Raw genomic sequence first — 19,498 nt, forward strand, 5'->3', positions numbered from 1 at the left:
CACAGGAGGAGGGGGGAAGAATCTGCGGTGAAGAATGAGGACACAGACTTTGCTGAGCACAGGGACAAAAGGAGCCGGGGAAACAGGCGGAGGCAAACACACACACACACACACACACACACACACACCCCATCATATAAAGGAACAGAGGATTAAACAGGCATTCTCTCACACACAAGGTCAGACACATACAGGGACTAACCACCTATCCTGGGACGCAGGCATCCCACACACAGGGACCCATTAACTCTGCCTGTTAGCTACAGTCACATACTGGCAGTATGTCTGACCAGGCCCAGGTAGACCCAGACTTCCTGGAGTCACCCCCTCTCTGTGACAGGGAGTAGTGGGGGGTGAGGCCTGGACATGGGGAAAGGGTCTTGAGGCCAGTGGGCAGGTTTTAGAAGTATGTCTTGGCAAAGGAGTCCCACTGCCTGAGCTGTGGCTAGAACTAAGGCCAATAGCGTCAAGTAAGGGGGGCCCTGTTCCTGGAGTTTTTGGTATGTTCTATTTTCAGCACTTACGTTTCTCCACCCTACAATCGGGGAGGAAAGGAGGGAGCAGCCCGAGGTGTGGGAAAGTTGTCTTCCCTGCAAGGGCTGGACTGGCCTCTCCCACGATGGGTATCAGGGCTCCCTGGGGAGGGCTGTGCTGGGCAGCAAGCCCAAATGGGGAGCAGCAAGGACAGCAGAGATGCTAGAGGAAACCCTGGCTACCGCCCCCACCTCCTGAAGTGACTTGGGTCTCACAGAACCAGACTGCCACCCCTGCCCCCAACAGCTTTGGTCCTCCTTCTTGCTAAGGTTTGTTGGAGTGGCCTGGCCTTCGAGGGGTCAGGGATCAGGGATTCATCAGGCCCTCAGAGAAGGAAAGTCACGGAATATTCCACACCTCCCATCTTGGACCAGCCCAGAGCTCCAAGACCTGCTGTCTCTGGCCTCCAGTCCCCAGGAGGTACCTGGCAGACCAGCCATGGCCCTGCCGACAGGGTGGCTCTCAGAGAGCTGGGTCAATATTTGTTGACTGACTGACTGACTACGTTTGAAGCCCAGCCCACAGGTGGTGAGGTGTGTCCTGCTGGGCGGGAGCAGGGACTGAGTTACAGTGCTGGGGCAGGTTGGGGGACAGGCCCAGCACTGCCCACTGGCCCGGAAAGAGAGCACCTTCCCGCAGGTAGGCCTGGTAGGGAGGGGGCTCTGGAATCAGCTGGGAGGGGCTGCTCGAGTCAGGGGAGTCCAGCACAGGGTCACCGGGCTCAGGGTCGCCCAGGGGCCACCAGAACTAAGGAGGCAGCGAGCAACCAACAAGTGAGGACACCAATGGGGGCAGAAAGGCCGTGGGCGGTGACCGGGGAAAGAGAGCGGCAGATTCTGGACGGGTGGGGGCTCTCTGGCCCAGAGTCAGAACACCTGGGGGCCCAGGCCCAGCCCTCCTTCCTCCCACTCTGGCGGGCAGTGCCCCTCCCCTCTTCCTGCAATTCCGGCAAAGTGACTTCAGGGCCTGCCGTTTCACAGGTACCTCAGAAGGAGGAAGTGGCCGCTGGGGTGCGGGGTGGGGACAGAGGAAGAAGGAGCCCAGGAAAGGAGGGGGCATCTGGAGAAGGAAAGGAGCGTCTGGCAGTGAGAAGAACCCAGAGGAGAGAAGGGGATGCCAGGGAAGCAAAGGGGCATTGGAGGGAGGAAAGGGGTGCAGCAGGGGTATGGGGGGAGGAATGGCCTCTGGGGGAGAGAACAGAGCATTGGGGACAGGGAAGGCAGAGAGAAGGGGGCTGGGAAGGGAGGATGCATGGGGGTAAGGGATGCCCAGTGGGGACAGAGGGGGGCCCAGGAAAGGGGGGTATAGGGGAGGAGGGAGATGGGTTTGTCAGAGAAGGAACCAGGCTTCTATGAGAGAAGGGGGCTCTGGCCTGCAGGGGGCAAGCCCTCAGGGAAAAGAAGAGGGCTTTCAGAAAGAGGGAGAGGACATGGGGTGGGGGTGGGGGGGCATGCAGAGTAGGATAGGAGGGAGTTCCTCAGGGTCAGAGAGGGCATCTAGGATGAGAGGGCTTGGCAGTTTAGAGCGGGCACTCTGGGACAGGAAGGGCCCCCCCCCCCGAGGGAGAAAGAGACTGCCTGAGGAGAAAGGGGTGCTAGGGAAGAGAGGATCCCTGTGAGAATCCCTTCACCCAACCCCCAGAACCCAGGTTTTGTGCGGATGAGGGCCTCAGGCCCTGGGAGCTGAAGATTTGGCTCCAGGGCCTGGAACTGGATATGGGGCACCGTTCCCGCCCCCTGCAGGTGATGCTGACCCCACCCAGTGACTCTCACCCAGTCCCAAACTTCTGGTCTCCGGTTTGTCCTATCCCCATGGGTCCCTGGTGACCAAAGTGTGATGGCCAGCCAGGCTTCGCATCACTCTGTCCCTGATTCACACTGTTACCAGAGTTTATACCTCTGGCCACTGCCCACCTGGGTCCTGGTTGCTGTCACTGGGCACCACTTCTCTCCGTCATCACTGAATGTCACTCTGCATGTCACTCAGTGTCATCGCGTGTTTTCTGGTGCTTGGGACTGCCTTTACACGACCCCGTGTCTGGCCATCACCCATGTCACTGTCACACGGACAGGCACTGACAGTGGCCCCGCTGTCCACCCACCCCCACTCAGTAGGCAGCAGGTTTCATCCAGTCGGCGGCTTTCGCAGCTGGGAGCTGGTGGTGAACAAGAGGACAGGCCCCTGGCCTCGGGAGCCTCTGGTCTAGGGTGGGAGACTGTACCTACAGCATCCATGCACTCCAGAGCCTTAGCTGGTGGCTCTAACCCTGCCAGGACCGTCCTTCTGCCTCCCTGCTCTGGGCAGCTCCCTCCATGCTGCAGCACTCTCTGCTCCATGCTTCCAGAAGCCGTTTTGGCCCTCTTTGAGAGGGCGGGGAATTTCCCACAGTGCTATGAGCTCCCCAGGGCCTGAGCCCAGCCTTCAGGGGCCCCGGACAAAGGTGTAAGGCACGCAGGCCGCTCTGCGTGAGTCACAGTACGCCTCTGATTCTGTGACTCCCTAATGCTCCTCCTATCTTGTCTGTCCTGCACATACAGGCTCAGCGGAGCCACGGGTGTTCCTACCGCTGGACTGGAGTGGGGAGGGGAGAAGAGCTAACACCATACTAGGGTCACAAGGAAAGAGAAATTCAGAGAGAAGTGACTTCTGGGCCTATTGGGCAAAGCGGCAGCAAGAAGCAAAAGTTACAGCTGGCAGGATTTAGGTTAGATGGAGAAAGAACGTCCATGGATGAAGGAATGACCACAACTCCCACAGAGGTTTCTGAACAGGTGTTACAGCGAAGCCTGGGGGAGCTGAGTGTCCCCTGCTATGATGTAACAAGATCGAGAGCCCCCTTCTTCCCCAGATGCCTCTCATTCCACGCTGCTCTCCTATGCACACTCAGAACCACAGGGCGCTGGGGGAGCTAAGGAAGCTAAGTCGCTGTTTGCAGAGCCTGCGGCTGTTCACGGGGTCTGCTTGTGTTAACAGTTCAGCTCCGTTTCAAGAACATGAGAGTGCGTATGCTTGGTTCACCCAGCCCTGTCAGGTCGGCTAAGCCTGTTGCTTGCTACAGACTCTCCCAGTCCTCAGAGACAATCCTTGTGTGCAGAGTCTGTCCGGAGTTTGCAGAAACTTCCTCATGTCTGTTTCTCTCTGAGCCTGTGTCTAGAGGCTCTTTCCAGGGTCTTTTTTTCAGAACTTATCTTTTTTTTTTTTTTTAAGATTTTATTTATTAGAGAGAGAGAGAGGGAGAGAAGGAGCAGGGGGGAGAGGGACAAGCAGACTCCCTGCTGAGCAGGGAGCCAGATGCAGGGCTCGATCGCAGACCCTGAGATCATGACCTTAGCCAAAGGCAGACGCTTAACCAACTGAGCCACGCAGGCACCCTAGAACCTGTCTTTTTAAACAGTCTGTCCCTATTTCCCTATATATTAGATTTGCTTTTACGGCAGAAGCTGCCCGGCGTGTAAAACCGATCCCTGTCTACGGAGTTTGTCTGTGTCCTTGTCTGGGCTACATCTTTCTGCCTAAAGACAGAAAAGCTTCCTGTTTGCAAAGCTTTGTTTCCAGTACCTGTCCCTATCAGCAGACCCAGTTTCCTCTGCAGTAAGTGTCTTGTCTCTAGACTATGCCCCTGTTTGCAAAGCCTTTTCCTATTTCAGAGTCTGGTTCGATCTACAGAATCTGAGCCGTATTTGTACAATCTATGACATCTTTTTAGGGCCTTTAACTGTCTGCACACCCTGGATAGAAACTACCTGCTTGCAGGATCTATTCCAATGAAGAGTTATCACTGTCAGAGGTCACTGTGTCTATCTGGGAGCACATGTGTCTCTCTGCATTAACATATCCCTGTTTGCAGAGCCTCTGCCTGTCTGCACACTCTGTTCCTAATTCTATGTATAACTGTTAGCAGAACCTGCCCTTATTTACAGAGCCTTTACCTGTTTCCAGAATTCATCTTTTTCTATAAAGTCTGTCGCTGTTTGCAGAATGGGGCTCTCTACAAAATCCAGTCCTGTTTCAAGATCCAGGACCTCTGTGCTTGAAGACAAAGCTGATTTCCCTGCCAGCTCATTTCAGCAAACCCTGCCCTCTCTAAAGAGGCTGTCATTGTTAACAGAACCAGTCTGTTTGCAGAGCATGTGTGGGCTTACAAAACCTCTCCCTATCTGCAAAGTCTCTGTCTGTAGAGCCTCTGTCTGCAGAGCCAGTGTCTTTTTTCACAGTCTGGATCTCTTTGCAGAGTTCATGAGTGTTTGCCCAGCTTGGTCCCATCTCCCTGTATGCAGGATTTGAGTCTGTTTTCCAAGGCTATTCCTGAATGCACAGTCTGACTAAAGAGTTTTTGCTTGTTTCAAGAGCCTGCCTCTGTCTGGAAAGATGCTGTGCCTGTTGGCAGAGCCTTGCCTTTCTATGTACCTGTCCACATCTGCAGTCCATCCCTTATACAAAGAGTCCCTATCTTAAGGATTTGTCTCCATCCATATTTACAAAGCCTTTCCTAGTCTGCAAAGCTCCTCCGTACCTGCTGAGCCTATGGCTGTTCATAGAGTCTTTTTTGTATTCACCTTTGCTTGTTTGCCTGGCCTGGCTGAATTTCCCTGGGTGGAGTCTGTGTCTCTTTATGCAGGCTGTGCTTGTACACACAGATGGTCCCTGACCACAGAACTCCTTTTTGTCAGGGGACCCTGGCCTGTTGCATCCCTTTCTTCAGTCTGAGGAAGCCGTCCCTGTTTGCAGAGCCTGTGCTTATATGTAGAGCCTTTTTCTATCCACAGAACCTATCACTCTCTGTGGGTGTGGTCTCTCTTTGCATAGCCTGTCCCTAAGTCTGGAACACCTAGGCCTATTTGCAGCTCTGAATCCTGTAGACCAAGAACCCGTCTTTGTCTACAGGATTCAATCTCATTTCAAGAGCCTGTTTGCAGAGCCTTTCCTTGGCTGCAGAACCTGTCACTGTCTCCCGTGGCTGTCCCTGGCTGCAGATCTTGTCTGTCTGCATAGCCTGTTTCTAACTCCTTGTTTGCAGAGGTCCCTATGTTCAAAACCCATCCCTGCCCACAGAGCTTGGCCCTGTTTCAAGAGCACAATAGCAGACAACAAGCCAGGTCCCTGTTTGCAAAGCCTCTGTGCCAACGTCTGCAGTAGCTGTCCTGGTTTGCTGGCATTTGTGTACCAATAGGGCCCTCCTAGTGAAAGGCATGCTCTAGGATGACAGTGCTTGGGAGAGCGGCAGGTGGGGACAGTTCTTGCTTGGCGCCCAGAGTGCAGGTGGCCAGGGCCTGAGAACTCTGACTCTGTTTCCTCCCTCATTCCCGCCTGGCCTAGGATGGACATCGGCAAGGGCCTCCCAGCCATTGAGCGCCACAGGGACCTCCACATATGGATCATTGAGGTGAGGGGCACAGCCAGACAGCGGGTTGTGACACAGAGAATATGCAGTCTCTGAGGCTAGGCTTCTCCCTCCCCCCCAACTCAGCGCTCCCTCCCTCCCTCCCTCCTCCCCACCCCACAGGGTCATGGGTGGGCAGGTGGTCCTGCTGCGTTGTCATAGGCGCCCGCCTCTCCCAGAACCTGAGGGTGGTGCCAGTCCCTGAGAGGGCTTATGGGAACTTCTTCGAGGAACACTGCTACATCGTCCTCCACGTGAGCATTCGGGGAGTCTGCCTGAGGGGTGGCTTGGCCCAGCTGGGGAGTGTGCGGAAGCAGACCAAGCTCCACCCCTGGCAGAGGCAGGCTGGCAGCCCTGGAATCCACCCCACCAGGGGGCTGCCGCCTTTGAGGCCTCTGCGTCCTTCCCTCCCCATTCTGGACCTCCTGTCGGGGAGGCACCTGCCCAGTCCCACCCAAGGCCCTGCGCATCCTGGATCTGTGTCCACCCCCCTCCCCCTCACACACACAAACACCTGGGCCCTAGGTTCCCCAGAACCTGAAGGCCGCGCAGGGGGCGCCCAGCGACCTGCACTACTGGGTCGGGAAGGAGGCCGGCGCGCAGGCGCAGGGCGAGGCGGGCGCCTTCGTGCAGCACCTGCAGGAGGTGCTGGGCGCCGCCGCCACCGTGCAGCACCGGGAGGCGCAGGGCCACGAGTCCGACTGCTTCCGCAGCTACTTCCGCATGGGAATCATGTGAGTGCGCGGCGGGGGTCCGGGAGACCCGGGGCGACTCCCTTCTCCCTCCTGTGGGGGTGTGGGTGGGGGAGAGGTCTTTCCTGAGTTACAAATCTCATACTGTACAACCGGCCCATTTAGAGTGTAAATTCAGTGATTCCTAGTGTATGTATAGTCACAGACCTGTGCAACCGCCTCTGTCACCCCAAAAAGACGCCGCATACGCTTCACAACACCCCCCATTTCCCCCCAACCGTTTCTTCCCTCAGTCTGTATAGACTTGCCTATTCTGGGCATCTTTGTAAATGGACTTGCACAGCACATGACGTGGGGCTAGAACGCATTTTATTTATGTGTTTATCACTTACGGGATATTTGAATTGCTTCCACTTTGCGGCTGTTAGGGGTAACGCTGTTATGAACATTTGTGTGCATGTTTGGGGGGTGGGTTTTTTGTTTTTTCCAGTTTTATTGAAATAATTGGCATACATCACTGTATAGTTTGAGGGGTACAGCATGATGGCTTGACTTACAAGTATTGTGACAGGATCACCCCACTAAGTTTAGTTAACACCTGTCTTGTCTACAAGCTTTTGTGCGGTAGTGTTTTTCGCTTTTCAGATATATACCCAGGAGTGAATACCAATGTTCTTTTGCGTTTGCCTTTTTGTTACTATGCCCAGTAGAAATACGCCTTTGGCTATAAATTGCTTCAAATATGGATTAAATTAATAATTGCAATATATTGGGTTAAAACCATAGGAAAATGGCAATATTTGCTGTTTCATACAGTTAAACCTCACACATGCAGATAGTATAGCCAGGAGCATATTTGCACACGCGGAAAACACACCACTGTCTGGTGGGCACACCTACATACATCCGCACCTGCGTGCACACATGTATGCGGTCGCCCAGATTCCATGCACTCCTGTCTATACTTCCACGGACAGCTCCCCCTATGCCCCCACTTGTACACAGACACATGTGTCTCCCCCCATGTGTGCTCACATCTGCGCTCACTCCTGCACCTAGCAATGTCTGGTCTTCCAGGAGAGCCCATTCCCTCCTCAGCTACAGGAAAGGAGGCCTGGCCTCTGGCCTCAGGCATGTGGAGACCAACATGTACAATATTCAGCGACTGCTGCACATCCAAGCGGGGAAGCACGTGTCAGCCACCGAGGTGAGGGCTGCGGGGATGCTGCTCAGTGTCTGGGCTCAGGTCAGACTGGGGGGACTGCAGTGTAGGGAAGTGTGGAGGGTGGAGGTGCGGGGGGGGGGTTGTTGGGGGAACACCATGGGCTGTCAGCACTCCCAGGTGGCCTATCTTGAATGAGGAGAGAAGAGGCGGAGCCAGGCTGCTAGCCCCACCCCGCCACCGGTCCTCTGACCCTGTTTTGTCATCCACCCCGTGGCATATGAAGAACCAGGGGAGGTGAGGCAGACAAAATGGTGCACCCAGGTGGTCCTCTTAGGCAGCGTAGTGGGAAGTAGCACGGTGTGGGGTGGGGGGTGCACAGCCCCACACTCTTCATGCACGTTGTCCCTATCACCCATAGGCGCACACATGGTCTCCCACCAGTCCCGCCAGGCCCATTCTAGTCTGCAGAGTGCCCATTACTTCCTTCTGTCAGGAACATAACGGGAAGTACAATCTTGTTAGAACATGACCGTCTGGCAGGAATTTGGTATCATGAACATCCGGGTGTTTGATGTCTGCAACGTGAACGCTGACACCTGAGGTGTGCACACTCCTGTCTCTATGGCATGTAGCAGCCCTGTGACAATCCCACCCGGGCTCACCCTCTGTCCCCACAGAGGCAGTGACCCTACATTCCTGGCCACACAGGGACAACATGCAGCCCCAGGTGCTGCCTGCCATATCGGCATAATTAGAGTCCCTCCTCTCACTCCCCAGAGTGTCTCTGTCTGGATGATAACTGCCCTTGTCGCTAGATAACACACTGCCCCCCACTCAGGCACATCACGTCATCACCCATGCGCTCACACACCTGTTCCCGTTGGGCGTGCCCCCATGTGTGTACACACGCGGATAGATACGCACGCCCCACTGGTGTACACACATGCAGCTGCCAACATACATTGAGCAGAAAGTGTCGTCGTCACGTACACCCTGTGAAACGCAGCAGGACCTGAAGTCACACATGCCTACAGATGCGCACAGCTACCCCCATGGAGTGACCTTCGGGGTCTCACGTGGTCACACAGAGGCATGCGTGCACACCGCAGTACGGGTCACATAGATGCGCAGTTGCCCACAGCTTCGTGCACACACGTGGACCACGCTCACGTAGGTGGAGATAGGCTGCCATATCCTTCCCCCCGGGTGCTGGCGGTATGACACCCTGTGTCCTGCCCTGCCCCCCTGACTCTGGCAGGTGGAGCTCTCTTGGAACAGCTTTAATAAGGGTGACATCTTCCTGCTGGACCTGGGCAAGGTGATGATCCAGTGGAATGGGCCCGAGACCAGCATTCCAGAGAAGGCGCGGGTCAGTGTCTGCCCTGGGAAATAAGGGGTGCAGGGTTCAGGAAGAAGGTTGATCTTCCAGGTGCCCATCCTCCAGCCACCCCGAGAGGTGGGCCTCGTTCTCCGCTACAGCCTCAGAAGCGCCAACTATGCTCAAGCTGAGCCCAGACCCTGCACTGGTATCCTCGGAGGCCAGGATACCGTGATGCCTCCCCCTGAGTCCAGGTTCTGGGAGCTGAGCTGTCACAGGAGGGCTCTGGGATGGATTATCTGAGCGTTGGGGGGAGGGGGGGGCAGCATGCTGGGGAAGCCCTGACTGCCAGGTCCTGTCCTACAGGGCCGGGCCCTGACCTACAGCCTCCAGGACAGGGAGCGTGGTGGTCGTGCACAGATTGGTGAGGTGGATGACGAGGTCGAGGCCGCCGACCTCATGCAGGTCATGGAAGCTGTGCTGGGCTGCAGGGTGGGCAGCCTTCAGGCCACCATGCCCAGCAAGAGTATTAACCAGCTGCAGAAGGCCAGTGTCCGCCTCTACCAGTGAGCAGACCTTGGGAGTGAGCAGGGTGGGTGGAGTTGCCTGGGTCTGCATGTCTGTCATTACTGCAATAATGCAGTGTCTCTAGAAAGCTCTCCAGGAAAGGCCCCTGGGTTTCTGGAGCAAGCCATGTAGGGCTTTCGGCCCAGCCTGTACTCTTGCATGGCTGCCTTTCTGAGAAACCCATTGTACAGATAGGGCAACTGAGGCCCTGGAGGGCCGGGGAGCGGCCTAAGGCTCCACAGCAAGGCTGAGGTGACATCAAGACTGCAACTCAGGGCCCCAGACTCCATGCCTTCTGCCTTTGGGGGGACTAAAGGAGGCTGGAGTGGAGCCAGGCCAGAGAGGGGCTGAGCTGCCTACATCTGGATACCTCTCCCCCAGCGTTTGTGAGAAGGACGAGGACTTGGTGATCCAGGAGTTGGCGACCTGCCCACTAACCCAAGACCTACTGCAGGAGAAGGTGAGGCAGGCCTGGCCCAGCCACCTCATCCATCCCCACCCCACCCACAACCCCAACCCAGTCTGGACCATGTACTGACCAGTCCCCCTCTTGCTTCTAGAACTACTACATCCTGGACCAGGGTGGTTTCAAGATCTATGTGTGGCAGGGACGCAGGTCCAGCCTCCAAGAGAAGAAGGAGGCTGCCTTCAGCCGGGCTCTGGTGAAGCTGTTGGGCCCTGTCTCAAAGGGAGCTGCCCTTGGGTTTGAAGGGGGGGAGCCCTGCCCCGGGGTGTGAGGGAAGACATGGCAGTACCCTGAAATCTAAGCTAGGAGACATCCATGTTCCCAGGGTCTTTAATTAAGGAGAGGTAGTCCTGCCCTTGGGCCGGGAGGTGGATACATTGTGCCCTGGGAGCCTGTCTGATAGAGGAGGACATGACTTTGCCCTGGGGTCTAAACCTGGAGACAAAGTGCCCTGCCTGAGGATGGAGAACACAGGGCCCCCCTCAGGTACCAGGGACATGCAGCCTGCCCAGGGAGCCCTGACAGGGGTTGGGGGAGCAGGTGACCAGACAGCACCCAAAGAAACCACGTGCAAAAAGGGAATGTGGCCCTGCCTTGCCGTCTGAGAAGCATACCGCTCTGAGCGCCTCCTCCTTTTTGAGGAGGGGAGACAGGGCTCTGCCTGGGGTCTGGGGTGCCGTCACGCCCGCCCTTCCCGAAGCTTAGACTAAGGGGACCTTGCCTGTCCTCAGGGACCTCAGAAAAGTCGGTAGTGAAGGAGCCAGCTTTTTAAGCGGGTCATGAGCTCGGTTAATGAATGCTGCTCAGGGCTCGGCTGAGCCGCAGGTCCTGCGGGTGGAGCGAGAATTGGGCCGTCGGGCCGCGCGCCTGACAGAACCCCCGCCCCAGGCCTTCATTCAGGCCAAAGGCTATCCGACCTACACCAACGTGGAGGTGGTGAACGACGGCGCCGAGTCGGCCGCGTTCAAACAGCTCTTCCAGACTTGGTCTACGAAACAGCAAAGGAACAAGAACCTCGGCGGGTTGAGTAAGCGGGAGGGGTGGGGTCTTGGGGGGCGGGGCCAGCTCGGGGCGGTACCCAGAACGTCGGTGGGATGGGAGTGAGGGCGTGGCTTGGCCTACGGGGGCAGGCGTGGTCGGCGCAGGGCGGGATCTGCGGGGCGGGGCGGGGCCGGCGCGGGGTGGCACCCAGAACCTTGGTGGGATGGGAGAGCGGGCGGGACGAGGCTGGGGGGCGTGGCCGAGGAGGGGCGTGGCCGGCGCGGGGCGGGGCGGCACCCAGAACCTCGGGGGGTCCGAAGAGTGGGCGGGACGAGGCCCGGGGAGTTGGGGAACCCCCGCACGGGGCCGATGCGGGGCCGGGTCTGGGTGGGATGGAGTGGGACCGACAAGGGGCGGCGCCCAGAAAGCGCCCCCGGGTGGGGGAACGCGGCCAGAGGGGGCTTCTTGAGTGATGGGCAGGATGGGGTTGGCTGGGGCGAGGACGCTAGTGACACCCTATGCCCTCCCTGATTCAGGTAAATTGACTCAGGTCAGGCTGGATGTGGGCCAGCTGCACAGTCAGCCTGAGCTCGCGGCCCAGCTCAGGATGGTGGACGACGCCTCCGGGAAGGTGGAGGTAAGGGTCATTAGCTTGGCTGGGGGAAGATGGGCACACAAGGGTAGGCTTTGTCTTCAGGTAAACGGTATGGCTGCTAAAGTGCCCCAAGTACGTGCAACTGCACAACACACAGCGACACCCAGGGGCATGCGTCCATGTACACACACCCTGCCTACAGCTTGCTCATACACAGCACGCTTGATCCATCTATAAAGCGGTGTTCGCATAACACTTGGCACACAGCACAGTAACACTTCAAGATACTTAATCGTGCCCTTTTGTTAAATATATGACACAACCATATATATAATACAGACACATGTATGCACACCTTCTAATCGCACCCACCCAGCCAAGTTCATCAGCTGCAACCATGTAATTGCACAAATTCTACATTATACGTGATCACAGTCACACACAACACTCAACCCACAGGAACACACCAACATCGTACACAATCACATGTAGTCAGTCACAGCCCCACACAGCTGGCCACCTGTCTGGTCTCAGACCAGTGTCCAGGGAGATGCAGCGGTTGCATTGTGACATGTTATCTGATCCCTGGTAGAGCTCTTAATTCCTTGGGCCTTAGTTTTTATCTATAAAATGGGGGCAAAAGCTATGGTCCCATCTGGCCCCTGGCTGGTGTGGGGTACTGTAAGATTCTGGAAGCAGGACTTCCGGGCCTCTGTGAGGGGTTCTAGTTCTTAAGGTAGGTGGAGGTCAGAGAAAATACCATTTCTCCAAGGTGTCTTCCTATATTTCCCCTAATATGAATGGACAGAAACTGTTAGTAAGAAGGGACCAAGATAGGAGGAGACAGGGCAGGGCTTGGGGGAGCAGGCAGAAAACAGAGAGAGAAGAGACTGAGAAAGACAGAGTAGGGAGGAGACAGAGTGGGGGGGCGGTGGGATGAAGAGCAGGAGAGATGGGGTACACAGGGAGAGACAGAGGGGGATAGAGAAACAGGAGAACAAAGGTCTTGCCACTCAGGATCCCTCCCAGCAGGCCAGCAGGTGGGGGGAACCCCTGAGCCCAGATGCCTGGCTGCCAGATTAGGGCTGCTCCTGGGTAGCGCGTGTGGTCCATGTGGTCAGAAACAGCCTCTTCTGCAAAAGGCAGGATTCTGGTTGCTCTGCTCCAGACGACGTCTTCCCCAGAGAGAGCTGTCAGGCTCTGCGTGGGGACAGGATGCCCAGGCATTGTTCCTGCCCTTGTCAAGGCGGGCGTTGTTATGCCCACTTTACAGATGGGAAAAGCTGAAGCTCAGAAGGGTCTCCCTGCCCACACAGGGCCTACCTGGGATTTGAGGAGGCTCTGCCTGGCTCCAGAGCCCATGCTTGCCACCCACTAGGAACAGGAAATCACACTATTAAGTGTAAGGAAGTATTTTCCTTTCAGCCTTTGAACAGACTTTGTCTTTTTAAGTGACACTTGAAAAACGAGAATTTTCCCAAGAGCCCCGAGGCCTTGCATCTGCCCAGCTTCTGCAGCCCTGGCCTGAGCAGCAAGCAGCTGGGCCAGGACCTGCCTGCCCCAAACGTGCCTGTGGCTGGAGGGAGCAGGGTAGGGGTGGTGTGTGGCATGGCTCAGGTCTGTCTGGGCAGCCTCTGGAGTCCTCACTGCTTGCTCGTCCCGGGAACCACAGGCCAACTCTGTCCTGGCTGACAGCACACCAGTACAACCGTGGTGGAGCCCAGAGCGCCACGGGGAAAAGGATCAGCTGCAGATCCTTGCGCAAGCCCGGGAGAGCCGTCTTCTGCACGGATGAGGCCTGCCCTGAGGCTGAGGATCGCTCGCTGGCTGGGCACAGGTGGGGGGGCTGGTTCAGGTGAAGGAGCACCTGGGCTCACTGGTCCTCTGTCCCGCAGGTGTGGTGCATCCAGGACTCACGCAGACAGCCCGTGGAGCGCAAGCACCATGGACAGCTATACGCGGGCAACTGCTACCTGGTCCTCTACACATACCAGAAGATGGGCCGCGCCCAGCACATCCTGTACCTGTGGCAGGTGTGCTGGCCTGAGAGAGCGGGGTGGGCACCTGCAAGGCCCAGAGCTGAGGGTCTGAGAATGGAATCTAAGAGCTGCCCCAGGCCCTTACCACCCCTACCTGCAGGGCCACCAGGCCACCACACATGAGATCAACGGCCTGAACTGCAACGCTGAGGAGCTAGACCTCCTGTACCATGGCGCCCTGGTGCAGGAGCACGTGATCATGGGCAGCGAGCCCCCTCACTTCCTTGCCATCCTCCAGGGCCAGCTGGTGGTCTTCCAGGTAGGGCCCACCTTGGAGGCTGCTCCTGCAGCCTCCCCGGCTCCTCCATGTGCCCATAGCCCTTAGGTAAGGGCGAGGCTTCTCTTCAGCCCCAGGGCCCCGCTTACTACCCCTGGTGTCCCAGTGCTGTCAGTTGGGTGACCCCTGCCTGAGTCTCTTTGCTTGGTCCCCAGAGCCAGCCATAAAGCAGAAACACAGGTCAAGAAGCTGAGTTGGAAGGGAGTAGGGCCTTGCCTGGGGTCGCCATTTTCTGTCCTCAAGGCCTGGGGGAACCATGACCTTGGAGATGAGGGAGGGATCCATTGAGAAAGGGCCTGGTTCCCTATCCTAGGCTGATGGAATCCTCACCCTCTACACTCAGAGGGTCTGGAAGATAGTGGTGGCTTCAGGCAAGAGTCTGCTAGGCCCCAGGGCAGTTTGTCCATCACTGGGCTAGGGAGGAGGCTCCCAGGAGCCCTTGCCTCATCCTGAGACCCAGCCCTCTTGTAGGGACGCATGGGGCACAATGGGAAGGGGCAACCAGCATCTGCCACGAGGCTCTTCCATGTGCAAGGCACAGACAGCTATAACACCAGGACTGTGGAGGTGCAAGCCCGTGCCTCAGCTCTCAACTCCAGTGACATCTTCTTGCTGGTCACAGCTAGCACCTGCTACCTCTGGTTTGGAAAGGTACCTCTAACCCTGGCCACTCGACTCATGCCTAGAGCAGTGTGCCAGGCCAGGGATGGCTCTACTCCACAGAGGAGGCAGACTTCATGTCCAGCCTCAGATAGGCCAGGAGTGGGGCAGGGGCAGGGCCACAGTGGGGAGCTGAACATGACAGGTAGATCTGGGAGTCTACTGGTCAGAGGCAGACCACGCCCAGGCCGCCTCCCCTCCTTCCTGCCTCGAGCAAGGAGCATGACCCTTCCGGAGTCTCTTGGGAAAAAGAGGAGGCCTAGTCCACTTTGCCAGAGTTTTCTCTGATCTTCAACATAAACCACAAATGGTCCTTGAGCCTGGAGTCCCCATCCCATTCTCTGGACCAGGAGAGGGTCCCAGTCCTGGGAGTGGGGAAGGGGAGATCCCTGGCTCATGTGTGCCCTGCCATCAGCCTAGGCCTCCGCTGACTCAGGCCCAGCCCCCCAGAGTCCCCTGAGAGTGGGGAAGGTGGGGCTGGAGGTGAAGACCCCTCCCCCTCAGGGCCTGACCCAACTCTTTGTCGGCCAGGGCTGCAGCGGTGACCAGCGTGAGATGGCGCGTATGGTGGTCACTGCCATCTCTGGGGAGAACAAGGAAACGGTGCTGGAGGGTCAAGAGCCTCCCCACTTCTGGGAGGCCCTGGGAGGCCGGGCTCCCTACCCCAGCCACAAGAGGTGACAGGGCTGGGAAGAGGGTGTTCTCCTTACACAAAGGAGGAAACTGAGACCCACAGAGGGTGGGTGATGACTTAAGAGTCATACAGAGAACTGGAGAGGCCACCCTAGAACTGAGGTCTCTTGGCTCCCCATTCCAGGGTTCCCAGGAGCACAGCCCACTCTTCACTCCCCAGCCCTGGGTCACTGGGATCAAGATGCCAGGGAGAGCAGGGGAGTGGCGCCCTCTTCTGGCCGAACATGCTCCCTGCATTGCCTAGTCCTGGACCTTCCCAGTGGCAGAGAGCAAGAGGGCAAAGCCCCATTCCCAGCCCACAGTCCCCAGGGGTCATTGTGCCGAGTGTGTGTGTGTGTGGGGGGGTAATGTGACGTGTTGATAAACAGTATGTGTGGAGTGTGTGAAAGGACAAGGGTGTGTATTGGAAGGTAAGGCAGGGTGACGCCTTCAAGGGAGGAGGTTGCTGAGTCAGGGCCGCTGTGTGTGTCTGTGGGGCCTGGTTTATGCACTGTACTCCCCTCAAGTCCCCTGAGCATCCAGTCAGGACCAGGGGCTCCTCCCTCCTGGGGAGGGTAGGGCCCCAGCTTTACACGCCCCCCCCCCCCAAAGCGCTGCTGAGCCAACCATCCCCTTCGCAGGGCCCACTCCTGGGAATATTCCTGGGGCAGCGTGTGTCACAGCTGGCTGTGGCTAGACAGGTCATGAAGTGGGCTTGCCCATTGACAGATGGGGATGGGGCCCAGAGAGCAGCGGAGCATCTCCAGAGTGATTTTATGGGCTGGGGGAGCCCAAAGGAGGGCCCGTGCCTCCCGCTCCAGGAGAAGCTGTTTCCCATGGTAGGGTAGGGGCTCTCTCTGCACCCCTCACAGCCTGGCTGCCCACACTGGCCAGGCTTCCGGAGGATGTCTCCAGCTTCCAGCCACGGCTGTTTGAGTGCTCCGGCCAGATGGGCCACCTGGTCCTCACAGAAGTGGTGTTCTTCAGCCAAGAGGACCTGGACAAGTATGACATCATGTTACTAGACGCCTGGCAGGAGGTAAGGCCTGGCTGGGTTTGAATGGGGGGGGCGTCCGTGTCTGCGCAGCTGGGGTTGAATGGGTGTAACTGTGTTTCCAGCCATGTCAGGCTGCGGGTGAGTCTGTGCGATTGTGTGTGACATGGTAGCGCTGTGAGTGACTGCACTGTGTGACCAGGGACAATTCCGTGTCACTGCAAAGCTGCAGGAGACTCTGGCTGTGTCTGGGGCTCGTGTGCAATTGTGAGCAGTTTTGTAGTTGCGTCTGCGTGCCTTACAACGGCGTGATTCCTGGTGCCTGGGTGCCCGTGGCTAATGTGTCGGTGCGAGTGATTGCAAATTGAATGCGAGTGTATGTGGTTCCTTTGTGGTGACAGGGCTTGCCTCTGTGGAGTGGCCGTGTGGTCACGCACTGGCTATAACCGGGGAAACCAAGAGACTGGGAGACTGGCCGCAGTGTGAGTGACTGAGTGGGGGGCAGGGTTACCATGTGTCTGAGAGGCTACATGTGGCAGGTTTTCTGGGCTGCCTGGGTTTTTCCGGAGTGCGCACAACTGTATGATGGAGTGCAATCTTGTTTATGTGCAGCCGTGTGTGACTGTGGGTGACGGTGAGTGGCTGTGATTTGCTGGCTCTGTGGCAGTGGGGGATTGTGTGTCTATAGCTGTGATCATGTGTGTCTGTGACACTGAATGTGGCCGTGAGGCTTTTGTATCTCCATCTCAGACAAAAGCAAAGCCCTTACTACCGTCCACGTGACCTGGAGGCCCCCACTCTCCGGGCCGATTTGCTTCCACTTCCCCCTCCACTTGCTCTGCTCTAGCCACAGTAGCCTCCTTGCTGCTCCCTGAATTTGCCCAGGTGTGCTCAGGGCCTTTGCACTGGTTGTTTCTTCTGGTTAGAACACTCGACTTGCTCCCCCCACCTCCCCCAGATCTCTACTCAAATGTCACCTTCTCAGTAAGGCTCTCCCTGATTCTAACTTAAAATTGCGGTCATCCTCACCCCCCAACACCCACCACACTTCGTGTCTTCTTTCCCTGCCTTACCTTTCTCCATCTGATATAGTACATGTTTTACTTATTTAACTTACTATTTTTCTTTCTCCCCCCTGATAAAATGAAAGCTCAACAAGGGCAGGGATTTTTGCCCGTTTTGTTTTTTCACTGTTGAATCCCCGGTGCCTAGAACAGTGCCTGGCACACAACACGTGCTCAATAAATATTTATGGGTTGAATGTATACATGCATGCCTGTGACCCTCTGCCATGTGGGTGGCCTGCTGGGTGTGCCTGGTTGGCTGGGATGTGTGCGGGATTGTGAGACCATTTAATGGATGGGAGTGGGAAGGAAGTGGTCAGCTCTGGGCAGCCCCTCCACTTGCCCAAGGCCAGGCCCCCTCTGTGGCCCAGATCTTCCTGTGGCTGGGGGAAGCTGCCAGCGAGCGGAAGAAGGAGTCGGTGGCCTGGGGCCAGGAGTACCTGAAGACACACCCGGCAGGGAGGAGCCCCGCCACGCCCATAGTGGTGATCAAGCAGGGCCATGAGCCTCCCACCTTCACTGGATGGTTCCTCACCTGGGACCCCTACAAGTGGACTGTGAGTGAGGCCTTAACTCCAAGCCCCAACCTACTCCAGGGAGAGGGGCTGCCCTGAGCAGACTGGGAGGAGGCACTGCCCTGTCTGGGGACCTCAAGTGTGGGTAGAGGAGCCCTGGTCTTGTCCTCAGGCCCCCTCCCAGGTCCCAGTGGTGCTCTCCATCCTGCCCCTGCCCTGATTCTGGCCCCCAGAACAACCAGCCCTGTGAGGAAGTGGTGGATGGCAGCCTGGGAGCAAGACCTGCCATAGCTGAAATAACAGCAGTGAGTATTGGGTCCGCCAGGCTCCCGCTGGGGACTAGGCTTGGTTGGCATGGTCTGGATGGGCAGAATGGGCAAGGACGGAGCCAAGCCCGGGTGGGTGGCAGGGTTTGCAGTAGGGGCAAGAGGGCCAGTGGGCTCAGTGTGGCCTCCCCGTGGGAGCCTCTCCCCCGTCTCCCCAGCCTGAGTCCCCTCTCCGGGCAGGAACTCAACAACTTCCACCTGTCTAGAGGGCCAAGCAATGGCAGGACAGGCCCCTTGACCCTACGGAGACTCGAGGGCTCCCAGGAGGTCTCAGGGAATGAGCTGCAGAGAGGCCCCAAGGCCGGTGGCACCGGCACTGGCAGCTACCACAGCAGCCCCAGACTCAGCATCAGTGGGAGCCTGCCCCGAGAACAGCTAATGCACCAGGCTGCTGAGGACCTGCCAGAGGGCGTGGACCCAGCCCACAAGGAGGTTGGTGCCCGAGGCCCCCTGCTACTCGCTGCCCCAGCACTGATGCATCTAAAACTCAGCTGGAGGCGCCCGGGGCATGACCCACTGATGGTGGGCAATGGGCAGGCTGCCCGGGGAGAGGGGTCTTCCAGATAGGATAATGGGCAGAGAGATCTGGGGGAGGATCGCACCACTGGGTGGATGGGACGGGGTTCTGGGATCAGTTGACACCCTGCCCCTGTACCCTCTCCCTCCCAGTCCTATCTCTCCGACTCTGACTTCCAAGATATCTTTGGGAAATCCAAGGAAGAATTCTATAGCATGGCCAAGTGGAGGCAGCAACAGGAGAAAAAGCGGCTTGGCTTTTTCTGACCCCAGGCCCTGCCCCTGCCTGTGCCACCCACATGGGCAGGACCTTGGGTACCTCCCCCACACATACCTGAGCTCCCGGGGAGACCCCACTGGCACACCCTAGTCGGAGACTCCCGGGTCACCCCCTCCACCCTAGTCAATAAAAGCTGGTGGTCCTCACAAGGTGTGGCATGCGGGTTTTCAAGTCTGGATCACTCAGTTGGTCCACCCCTGGGGGGAAGGGGCCTCTGGGACTGCAGGGGGTAGTCTGTGACGTTTTCCGGAGGACTGAGCTCTCTCCACTGTCTTCCATGGAGAGGTTTGTTTCTCACTGGTCCTTCCTGCCCAAGGGGACAGACAACCCTCCTACTCACAGCGTGAGTGTGGGGCAAGTGGAGAGAGAGAGAGAGAGAGGTGCTGGGGCTCCTCTCTCCACATACATGCACACGCACGTGCACACACACACACACACACTCGGGTGCCCTTATAGG

General features: G+C 57.5%; 1 protein-coding gene across 4 annotated transcripts; it reads left to right on the plus strand.

The window, feature by feature from the left end:
* Positions 1-1,071: 1,071 nt before the first annotated feature.
* VILL (villin like) lies at positions 1,072-19,206 on the plus strand. Of its 4 annotated transcripts, XM_045798241.2 has the most exons (20): positions 1,092-1,173; positions 5,851-5,917; positions 6,094-6,168; positions 6,440-6,648; positions 7,705-7,813; positions 9,030-9,140; positions 9,456-9,655; positions 10,038-10,116; positions 10,217-10,318; positions 11,011-11,149; positions 11,640-11,740; positions 13,594-13,731; positions 13,838-13,996; positions 14,486-14,665; positions 15,206-15,351; positions 16,241-16,385; positions 17,776-17,961; positions 18,153-18,224; positions 18,426-18,677; positions 18,915-19,205. In XM_045798241.2, the coding sequence occupies exons 2-20, from the start codon at positions 5,852-5,854 to the stop codon at positions 19,026-19,028; spliced, it is 2,583 nt and encodes an 860-aa protein (XP_045654197.2). In that variant the 5' UTR covers positions 1,092-1,173; position 5,851; the 3' UTR covers positions 19,029-19,205. The 4 variants fall into 4 exon arrangements, with proteins under 4 accessions (XP_087726213.1, XP_087726214.1, XP_045654198.2 ...); XM_087870087.1 differs by lacking the exon at positions 18,426-18,677 and having other exon boundaries at positions 1,072-1,173; positions 18,915-19,206; XM_087870088.1 differs by lacking the exon at positions 18,915-19,205 and having other exon boundaries at positions 1,072-1,173; positions 18,452-18,623.
* Positions 19,207-19,498: the final 292 nt, after the last annotated feature.

The sequence above is a fragment of the Ursus americanus genome, chromosome 20 (genome assembly GCF_024610735.1).
Source record: "Ursus americanus isolate L20-20 chromosome 20, mUrsAme1.1.p, whole genome shotgun sequence".
NCBI classification, from domain to species: domain Eukaryota; kingdom Metazoa; phylum Chordata; class Mammalia; order Carnivora; family Ursidae; genus Ursus; species Ursus americanus.

What these genes read in the sequence shown, in the direction of transcription:
- VILL (XM_045798241.2), top strand. Translation starts at nt 5,852, where the DNA reads ATGGACATCGGCAAGGGCCTCCCAGCCATTGAGCGCCACAGGGACCTC. An exon ending in GGGACCCCTACAAGTGGACT is followed by an intron (nt 17,962 to 18,152) that starts GTGAGTGAGGCC and finishes TCTGGCCCCCAG; the next exon opens with AACAACCAGCCCTGTGAGGA. An exon ending in CCATAGCTGAAATAACAGCA is followed by an intron (nt 18,225 to 18,425) that starts GTGAGTATTGGG and finishes CTCTCCGGGCAG; the next exon opens with GAACTCAACAACTTCCACCT.